Source organism: the organism of the source record quoted next, unplaced genomic scaffold, assembly GCF_019419815.1.
Source record: "Pyrus x bretschneideri cultivar Hongxiangsu unplaced genomic scaffold, Pyrus_bretschneideri_v1 Contig2, whole genome shotgun sequence".
NCBI classification, from domain to species: domain Eukaryota; kingdom Viridiplantae; phylum Streptophyta; class Magnoliopsida; order Rosales; family Rosaceae; genus Pyrus; species Pyrus x bretschneideri.
In genome coordinates, this window is record NW_025999501.1 from 5,327,687 (window position 1) to 5,338,217 (window position 10,531).

The 10,531-nt window shown below is 37.5% G+C and overlaps 2 protein-coding genes across 2 annotated transcripts; both read left to right on the forward strand.

The window, feature by feature from the left end:
* The first annotated feature begins 1,809 nt into the window (after window positions 1-1,809).
* On the forward strand, window positions 1,810-5,529 carry LOC125476736. Its single transcript, XM_048583171.1, has 3 exons — window positions 1,810-2,708; window positions 2,795-3,320; window positions 4,899-5,529. The coding sequence occupies exons 1-3, from the start codon at window positions 2,667-2,669 to the stop codon at window positions 4,946-4,948; spliced, it is 618 nt and encodes a 205-aa protein (XP_048439128.1). The 5' UTR covers window positions 1,810-2,666; the 3' UTR covers window positions 4,949-5,529.
* A 1,579-nt stretch (window positions 5,530-7,108) lies between these two features.
* On the forward strand, window positions 7,109-9,968 carry LOC103964939 (protein NETWORKED 2A). Its single transcript, XM_048583353.1, is given in 5 exon segments — window positions 7,109-8,131; window positions 8,133-9,203; window positions 9,205-9,729; window positions 9,731-9,782; window positions 9,785-9,968. Coding segments are annotated over 5 exon segments (2,802 nt in total). The 3' UTR covers window positions 9,916-9,968.
* The last annotated feature ends 563 nt before the right edge of the window (window positions 9,969-10,531 follow it).

Consider the following 10,531-nt stretch of genomic DNA (forward strand, 5'->3'; position numbering starts at 1 on the left):
CTATCTCATCTAGCCTAATTACCTTCAAACTGAAGTTTCTATCTTCTACAGGGTGCAAATAGCACTCCAAGGAACAAATGTTATTATAAATACCAAATTCTTTTACCTTATTTTAATTATTCACCAAAGATATTATGTTGTTTTACTTGTTCAAATATGAGTCCATTCTACATCTCATACATTTTTATCAACCAATATATGATGCGTGAATTTGACATGTTAGTATAACGAGCTAATTTGGCGAGACTAATATTATTGAAAAGAAAAGAAAAACAAAAATTGTCGACTCAACCTTTGTGCTAAGCGTAAAGGGACTTATAGCTCTGCATAAAATCTTTCACCGTTCTATCGAAATCTGTGTTCAAACCTCCATCGTTTAATATTACTTGTATAAAAAAAAGTTAAGAATTGTGAAATACTTACACCCTTAACATGGAAATTCTTGTATCCTATTCATTTTATCTTTCATGTTTTGGTATATTCCTCTCTTGGGATGGGCCTTAAAACATAAACAAGCGGGTTAAGGTTACTTGAAACGCATGTACACGGCAGCAAATGGCCTTTAAAAATAAGGTCTAAGGTCAAATCCTAAGTACAAGTCACCAAAATTTACCAGCCGTCGCTCCAGTAACCACACTACCATTTTCTTTAGAATCCGTTCAACTCGTGAATATCCTTTCGATTATCAAATGACCAAAGAACATATATATTCACCCACCTTCGAATTTGATACATAAATAAATAATGAATAAATGCATTTTTAATGTTTTAATCTCAACATTTTAGTGTTTTATTGTGAAATTGTTCATGAATTTTTTGTCATCTTATGTTTTTTGGTACAATGTTTTATAATGTCGACACATAAATTAATATTAAATGTGAGATGACGACAGTTTATAAAGAGTCTCACTTTTGACAAGTCTTCTTAACATTTCTCTTTCTACACATGTGATCAAGAACGAAAAGTCGAACTTTTTAGTCGACTGAGAAATCAAACCTTTTAGTCGACTGAGAAATCAAACTTTCAACCGACTACTTGTGACTTGTCTCCGCCAATTCTTTAATTAAGTGAGTTAGACTTAAACCACTCTCTTAATTCGAATCCAAATTTGCTTTTTCTTCTTTCTACTACCATTTTATTGGAGAGCTCATGTAATGGGTCACGTTGTCTAAGTCGTCGTAATGTACTCGTCGCAAGTGCCTCCCAAAGGCCAATAAGGTAATTTTCATGGTATGGATTTTCCCTGCTTAAAATCAGTTTCACAGAAGTTCTTACTCAATAATTTTTCGACTGCAAGTAATAGATTGTCCTGATGAATATTAACATTTATTTCAACCTACTGTGTTATGAGTTCAAACTCTCACCTTTCTCTAATAAAGCTTAAGTAATAATTTGCTTGTAATAATTCAAAAGAAAACAATCCTCTGATCGTCGGCAAGTTCCTTTTTAACTGTTTTTGTTGAAAATAATCCTCTTTTGAATCACATTCCATTTAGTACTATAATTTAGTAATAAATTTTTTTACTTATAAACAAGAGAATTTATGTTCAATCGTCAAATACAAATTTAAACTACATAATTATTAATATCATTTATTAATCTGCTGTCAATGTTTTGAAGTGTCAATCACTTATTTCTTTTATTTTCCCGCATAATCTGACCTGCCATTTTTTCGCCAGAATAAAGAAAGACCTGGAAATTTCAATTTCCAGATGTTTTTGGACACGTGTAAGCGCATCCTTCCCTTGATTATGCACTCGCTTGCACTACATAACAACACTTATCTTGGACGCAGAAATATCTCCTTTTCCCCTTTCTGAATTCTGACTGAAGATAAAATTTCACAGAGATGAAAAATTAGGGTTAGTTTCTTGCTGAACCATCTGAAAAATTAAATCTTTAGTTCAGGCTCCCGAGGTATATATAAATTAAAGTTCCTGATTCGATCTTTTCGTCTCGAACATAAGAATTATTTCATTTGTTTTTGTTTTCGGATCTGCTTTGAATCTCCATTAGATATTCCAAATTTGAACGACGAGGCGAGCATTTTAATTTCCTCAATTTTCTGGGTTATTTGGATTTCAACGAGTCGGATAAATTTCCGTGCGGCGGAGTTGTTTCTGGAAGCAAGAAAGATCGAAATGCTCTAACGTTTTTGTGTCGATTTTTTTCTCAATTTTCCTGGTTTTCGTTTGCCAAATCGAAAATTAGGACATAGGTTGTGGTCAATTTTTCGATTTGATGGTTTTTTCTTTTTCCTGCAGGATTTGTTTGTGGGATTTGAGTTGTGCGTTTGAACTTGTAAATGGGATTTGAGAAATTGGGTTGTTTTTGGAATATTGTTATTTTTATTTCTGGTTCTGTAATTTCCAAAATCCGTCCTCATTTGGAAATTGCATTCGTAGCTAAATTTGGCAAAATCGTGTATTCTTCTTTGGGAAGGTTGGATTTTTGACGAGGAAGGTTTTCTGGGTCGGATTCGGTTTGTTGGTATTGCACGTCAATGCTCATCGAATTTTACAGCTGTTGCTCATCGAATTTTACAGCTGTTATACCTTACCTTTTGTTTGGTTGCCGAGAAAATTCAGTAGTATAAAAAGGAACATTTGACTTTCCAAGAAATCGGAACTGTTACTGATTCAACCAAAAGAATTATACTTTGCTGATGCCATTTCCTGTTTCAGATTTTTCTGCATATGTTATGAATGTGAGCAATTTGGCTTTTTTATTACAGTATGCTTTGGTTATGTTGATACATTGATTGATATGTTGTTATGAACGTTTCATGGACAGGCTGAAACGTTTCCACTTCCACTTATTGGGCCGGGGATACTTTGCGCAACTATCATGGTGCGCAAACGGGGCTTTTACCCAGCTTTCACCCAGCTTTCATGGTGGTTGTGGAGTGGAAAGCAAAAAGAGCCTAGAATCCCAAAGGGGTCCTCTTCAAATTCTTCCCCTGACTCGGGCATGCGGGAAACTGATGCGTTAAAGTTTCCTTCGGTGAAGGGGTCAAATATGGCCTCATCATCGTCGAGAAGTGTGAAACGCAAATGGCATAGTCGGGAAGAACGGAAAATTGATAGGGAATATGATGTCGTTCTTGTGCCATCTGAGGGTGGATGTGTTTCCGGTTCTGAGTCCGAGGCCTCGGATTGGTCAGTTGGATGGTTGGAGCCTGTTGGACCTGGGTTCCAGAGAGATGACGATGCAGACGATAGTTTTGCCGTGCTGGTTCCATGCTATGGGCATGTTATTCATGATATGGTGAAGGATTCCAAGAACAATATCTTGAGCACAGTTGGGAACATCCCAGATGGTAAGAGCTTATGTCTTATACGCCTATTTATCTCTTTTTACAAAAAAAAAAAAAAAAAAAAAAGGTGCTTTTGTAGTAATGCTTTCATTTCATGTATCCTGCTTATATGATAGTTGATATGAAAATGTTTAAATTTAACCTCCGGTTTAGAGGTTGAGTGCCTTCAGATTATTGGACCTCTTTAGAAAGGGTCTTGTGGTTCTGTTGATTTGATTTTGCAATTCCAATTCTGGAAACACTCTTAAGAGTTCTCATACGCCAGTTGTTATGCTGGGAAAAAAGGGAAGTGATTCTCATTGAGTATAAGTTGGTTTAATTGTTACTGTCATTGGATCTGATATATGAAATATAACCGAGGATCAGAAGTTGTTATAATCTTGAGTTAATGCTGCAGAATTTAGATGCCTAGATATGTACTTTCAACCTAGTTAGTGATCATCTAATATTGGCGGTTAGGGGCAACAGCATCGGTAAAGGCACTGATGTGCCAGCCATGTGTTTACTGAGATGAGGTAGCATGAATTTTGGTTTAAGGACAGAGTTTGGTCTTGATAGGCCATAAGTTTTAGGAAACTGGCCTTTTTTCTGGACTTGATAACCAATAGATATTGCACAACTTGAGTGCTACATGGTAAACACATATCACATACAATGAGATCTTAAGTCTATATATGATCGTAAAAGTTAATGGCCTGAAATTTAGCTCAATTTTAGCGAAGCTTGACTTCCTCTATTTCTTTCCTCTCATTTTGTCCAGATTTCCATACATATTTTATGTTCACTAAATTTTATCAGTCATTATATCGATGCTGCAGTTCAACTATACATTTTTAGTTGAAATTCAATGGAAATAATAGGAAGCAAGCACTCAGAGACCAACTTTATAAGAAATGGATGCATGGTCTCAAATATTTCCTGAATTTTTTATATATGATATTGTCCAGATTCCATTTTATGTGATTTGGCACCTCTTATATCTTTAGTAGATGTTTTTTGCTGCTGAATATTTATATTTCGGTATTTGGCATTTATTATAGTAGTAATGAAGCTCTATCTTTCGGATTGGAGTTGTTGGGAAGGGAGGTTCAGTTCACTTGGTTGTCACATCCGCTAAGCTAATGAAGACGATACTTTACTTTTATTATGAGTTTGTTTGAGTAGTCCTTGTTCCTTGCATTGACATCTTCAGATCTGAGAGACAAATGTACTTGGTAGATAGAATGGGGGCATGATGAATTCATTGGTATTATCATTGCTCCTATTTGTGGTGTTTACCAGGAACTTATGGGCTTTGTTTTGCTGGTTATTTTCCTCATTGTTCCACTAGAGTCGCATACTTTGTTAATCTTATCATGTCTGTCTATTTCCTGTTTGTTTGCCATAGAGTGTTGTGAAGTGGTGGGTATATATAGATTGGACTACTGTTTGTGGTAATTGTTATTCAGCTTTCTTATTGAGATGCAATTGCGTTCTAGTCATATGCAAAAGAAAAAGATTATCTCACTTGCAAAATGCTTTTCGAAAGTAAACTGAACGTTGAGTGCTGATTTGTTCTCTGCATTTTTCTTCGTTGTGCAGAGAGCACAAAATATATGGAAGAGTGGCTCTCTTCTCTGAGGAACAGCTGATGCAGGATGAAATGGATACGAGCCTAGTTTGATGTAATTATTAGTGGTACGGGACTGGCTAATATAACTTTGATTAGCAGACATGGCGTATGGTTTGGTTTCGTGCTGCTTCTGCCATGGGATTGGCTGGGAATAACGCTGCTGCTACTGTCTTCTCGCATTTCAAAATTAAGTATGGTACTACTCTGTGTATAGCTAAAATCTCGAAAACGAAAAAAAAAAAGAAAAAAGTTTTGGCTTGGGAAACTCTTAAGAAAATGAAGAAAAATGAGAAAAGGGAAAGAAGAGAACAGATGATATGTGGGATATGTGAATTGGTTGCGTTGATTGTGATTGTTGGATGGATATGTGATTGTTTGCGTTGATTATGATTGTTGGATGTAAACATGTGAAAGAATGAGAGGTAGGCAGCTTAATGCTTTACCCTAATATTTGTTTGTAAATAATTTGTTAGAAAGTGTAAATATTATGTGGATAGAAACTAATGACTCTCTCAGAGCTTCTTCCCAATCTTATTGTAATATACGTCATGTTGTAAACAATTTGTGAATAATATTTATAAGAAAAAAACTTGTAAATAATGTGATAGCTCCCTCTCTCTCTCTCTCTCTCTCTCTCTCTCTCTCTCTCTCTCTCTCTCAACAGGTACAAGAATGTGATAGCTCTCTCTCTCTCTCTCTCTCTCTCTCTCTCTCTCTCTCAACAAGGAATATAGATGTGTTAAGTGATGAGTGACATAATCTCATCCAAAAGAAGGGGTTTCAAATTGACACCAACTAGTATCAAAGTTCACTACTCAAAAATGAAACTGACAATGATCAACTAGCTTTTAGTTTAGTGGTACTTTCTCGTTTCAAAATTCCAAGTTTGAATTCTCCATCCCGATGATGAAATAACAATTTCTAATGCAAAATATAAGACTAAAATAGTCATTTCGATTTGGTTTTATGTAGTTTTTAAATAGGTTAATCTGCATCGAACCAAACTAAGATCATACTTTGTGTCAACAGAGAGCACACTGTGTTAACCAATGAATCGTTGGCTAGCACCCATGTGTGCTCGTGACGTGCCTTTTGGTGTCACATTACTTCGTCATTAATTTTTCATAAACTAACTGTTTATATACTAGTAATTAAAGTGTGAAATATTTTTCCTAGAATATTCCATGGCAGTTGCAACGGTAATAAAGCCAGTAACTATAAACTGGTAAACATGAACCTAGAAGACGATGAAACTCTTCCAAAAATAGGTTAAAAACCTAGTTATTACCCAAAAAAAAGGGAACAAGATAGGGACTCCAGCTTGTATTTTCCAACAAAAATTAGGCAAAACAAGAGAAGTACCCAAAACTAAAATATTAAGGGAATTCATGGACTCTCACTCTTTTTCCAGGGGACATTACCAACCTGGCAAGCTCAGGGAACGCCACGTGGACAGCCTCACTTAGGACTTTTGCATTTTTTAGCTTTTCCAACACCTATAACTCAGGCGAAGTATCATCTCCTCCAATGTTTGGTCTTTACCAAGTCATTTGTCAAAGCCGTGTGTGATTACTTCTCTTAATCTTTGATTAATTCCTTCAGTAATTATGAGATCATGGTTGATTAATCATTTTCTGGCTTTTCCCATTATTTCGTGATTTGGGTTTTCCTCTGATGATTGAATCCTGCTTTGTGCTTAGATTTTGTGTTTAATGGGTTTCTTCATGTAATCATCGGTTTTGTTCACAGAGAGAGAGAGAGAGAGAGAGAGGAAGGGGGAGAGAGAGGGAGAATGTTGCATAGAGCAGCAGGCAATGCATATTCATGGTGGTGGGCCAGCCACATCAGGACAAAGCAGACCAAATGGCTTGAACAGAACCTCCAAGGTGTGTGTATGTGTGTGTGTGTGTGTAAATATAAGAGATTTTGATCCATTTGGTCTTCCTTTTAGTTTTGACATTTCTTCCTCACGTTTTCAATTGATATGGAGCAAATGGTGCCTCTGTTCTATGTGTTTTTGTTATTACAAGACGATATATTAAAATACTCTGATTTATGAGGAAGAAGAATCGAACTTGGGATACAAGAGAGCGAGAGCTCATTGCCCTAGCCAACTAGCCTAATTCATCAATTATATAGATTCACGCATCATTAATAATTTGTGATTTGAATTGCAGATATGGAGGAAAAGGTTCATAATACATTGAAAATCATTGATGATGATGGGGACTCCTTTGCAAAGAGGGCAGAAATGTATTACAGGAAGAGGCCGGAGCTAGTTGTCTTTGTCGAAGAATCTTTTCGCGCCTACCGAGCGTTAGCAGAGCGATACGATCACTTGTCAAGAGATATGCAGAGTGCGAACCGCACCATTGCCACAGTTTTTCCGGAGCGAGTTCAGTATGCAATGGAGGACGAGGATGATGAGATTGCTTCTCAAACATCAACTTCTTCGGACGTTCTTAACAAAGTGTCACCGAATGCATCCAAAAACATTCCAAAAGTCCCCAAAGCCCCCAAAGATTTCAGGAGCAAATCCATGTTATCAAGGAAGGGCATGCTTAAGCGAAATACAAGCTCTGCTAAAGCTACCCTAGCTGTTACTTTGAGGTCTGGGCTGACCAAAGATGAGGCGTTGGAAGAAATCGATAAGCTTCAGAAGGATATTTTGGCACTGCAGACAGAAAAAGAGTTTGTGAAGATCTTGTTTGAACGCGGATATGACAGGTACTGGGAGTTTGAAAACCAGATCACTGATATGCAAAAAAGAGTTTGCAACTTGCAAGATGAGTATGGAATTGGCACTGTTATCGAAGACAATGAAGCTCGAACGTTGATGGCTGCCACATCTTTGAAATCATGCAAAGACAGCTTGACAAAGATGCAAGAGAAGAAAGAGAGATCAGAAGAAGACGCGAGAGCTGAGAGCCAAAGGGTTAGAGAAGTCTGCACCAAGTTTGAGAGCCTCAGAAATGAATTCCGTTTGAAACACGCAGATTGGAGCGATACAGATGAGTACGAGTATGAGAACATTGACGTAGAGTCATTGAGTCTAGACCAAGAGAGACATGATGATCAGGACTCATTGCAGTCTAAGGTTCTGGAACAGCTTGATACGAATTCAAATACCTCAATTTCTATGGCAGAACTGGCAGAAAAAATTGATGGACTTGTGAACAAGATTGTGAATCTGGAAACTGCAAGTCACTTCTCAGAATGCTCTAGTAAATAGATTAAAATTAGAAACCGATGAGCTTCAGGCGCACAGCTCGGAACTTGGAAGAGGAAAAGAGACTTTGATGGAAAATGCGGACAAGATGAGCAAACGGCTAAAGGAATTAGAGGAGGAGTTACGAAGAATTAGAAATTTAAACAGAAGTGTGGAAGACCAGAATAAAAACCTCCAAGCACATTTCACAGAAGCTAGCTGTAACCTTGACCATCTGTCTGGAAAACTGAATAGTGTGAAGCACGAAGATGAGGATGAGAATGTTGGCCTGTTCCAGGATGTGAAAGCAGTTGATGCCAAACCCGAAAAAGAGATTGAAGAAGATTCAGAAAAGTCGGTTCTTGATGATGATTCAGTGGTCTTGGAAGACAAAGTGACAGACGGTGAAGTTCAGAAAGAGGATGTTACGATTCTTGAAACTTCTGTCAAGGCAGAAGATGACGAAGAAAAGCAATCAGACCAACCAATGCCTCAGGAACAACAAGAGAGACAAGATTTGGCTGAGGTTGTTGATCCACAAGAGTTGGAATTGGAAAAGGAAGACCAGCCAAACTGGAGACATCTGTTCCTGAAAGGGTTAGAGGATAGAGAAAAGGTTCTTCTGGAGGAGTATACTTCAATTCTCCATGATTACAAGGATGCAAGAAGGAAGCTTAGCGACGTGGAGAAGAAAAACCGGGATAACATCTTCGATTTAGCAATGGAGATTAGGGAATTAAGGGGTGTAGTTGCCTCCAAGGACAAAGAGATTAAACTTTTGAAGCAAAAAGTCAGCTCCCCAGAAACAAATCCGGATGACAGTCCTGCGACAGTATATAAATATCCAACTCGGGAAGGCCCTCTCGAGAGTCCAACCAAAGTTGTTGCATGCCCATACTCAACTGTTGCATCACTAAATTTGGACAAAGAGATGATTTCCAATTACCTTGGTGAACAAGGAACAGAGAAATTTGAGGACTCGTCAGGAAACTCAAAGGTCTCGCCGAGAAAGGAGGAGGAAAGAATAATGAGGAGAAAAACCACTGTTAGACCTCATTCTGTTTCAAGCAATCGAAGGAAGGTTCCGTTCAGACATTGATGAGTTACTGGAAGAGAATTTAGAATTCTGGTTGAGGTTTAGTACCTCGGTTCACCAGATACAAAAATTTCATACTTCGATACAGGATTTACAGTCTGAGCTATTGAAACTAAAGAACAAAAAGAAGCATGATGGACAAGCTCTACAATCGGATGCCAGACCAATATATCGACACCTAAGAGAGATACAAACGGAACTGTCATTATGGTTGGAACACAATGCAGTACTGAAAGATGACTTGCAAGGTAGATTCTTATCCTTGTGCCACATTCAAGACGAGATATCGAGACTCTCTAATTTAGGCTCAGAAGGGGAAAAAATGAAGCTCATAAGCAAATATCAAGCGGCAAAGTTTCAAGGCGAGGTTCTCAACATGAAGCAGGAGAATAATAAGGTTGCAGATGAATTGCAGGCAGGTCTTAGTCGAGTTAAAGGACTTAAGGTTGAGGTCGAGAAGACTCTAGCAAGACTAGATGGGGAACTTGGGATTTCAGGTATCAAAAAGCATTAATAATCCCCAATGCTCAACGAGCAAGGCTCGTATTCCTTGCGGTCTTTCTTGTTCGGGATTAAGCTGAGAAGGAAAAAGCAATCAATCTTCTCATGTGTTAGCCCGGCATTACAGAAACAACACACTGATCTTGCAGCAGCTACACCGCCACTAGAACAACCTATGTAGATGATTTTAGTTTTAATGTCATCAAGAATCATTGTACACAGGAACCAGAGAGAGTTTAAGGCTGTTGTGTTAGTTTGTTGTTACATTATGTTGTATGATACTTATTCAGGATCTTCTTTTGTTTGCTCAAACTTCGTTGGTAAACTTAATCTTCCATAAAAATTGAAATGTTTACTCGATCTTGTCCGATTATAGTGATAAAAGTTAGAAAACTAGTAATAACAAAATAGACACAGTTTGCATGCATGTACATTGTGAAAATTCAGACTACAAAGCCCTAGACTTTAAAAAAAATGGTAAAAATGGGTTGGCAGTGCGTTTTTCTATGTAATACAGGGTTGGCCCTGAGGAGAGATTCTTCAATGTGATCGGCACACGAGGTGGTACATCACGTATTACTATATAAATAGTGGAATATGTGTGTTAAAAAATTAATAACTTAAAAAATAAAATTTCCCACTACTTACATAAAAACACGTGGTGTACTACTCGTGTTTCCGTCCACAATAAAAAATTTCTCGGCCTGTAAGGAGTGTCAGATGAGGCGGTCGCCTAGTGCCCACATCGAGGGAACCATAAAATTTGTTTATGTTTACATGGTTATGTGAGAGTAAAT

Bases quoted from the DNA above. Each gene is read 5' to 3' on its own strand.
- LOC125476736 (XM_048583171.1), top strand. From the start codon at position 2,667: ATGCCATTTCCTGTTTCAGATTTTTCTGCATATGTTATGAAT. The intron at 2,709-2,794 runs GTGAGCAATTTG...TTTCATGGACAG, and splicing joins TTTCTGCATATGTTATGAAT to GCTGAAACGTTTCCACTTCC. The intron at 3,321-4,898 runs GTAAGAGCTTAT...TTCGTTGTGCAG, and splicing joins AGTTGGGAACATCCCAGATG to AGAGCACAAAATATATGGAA.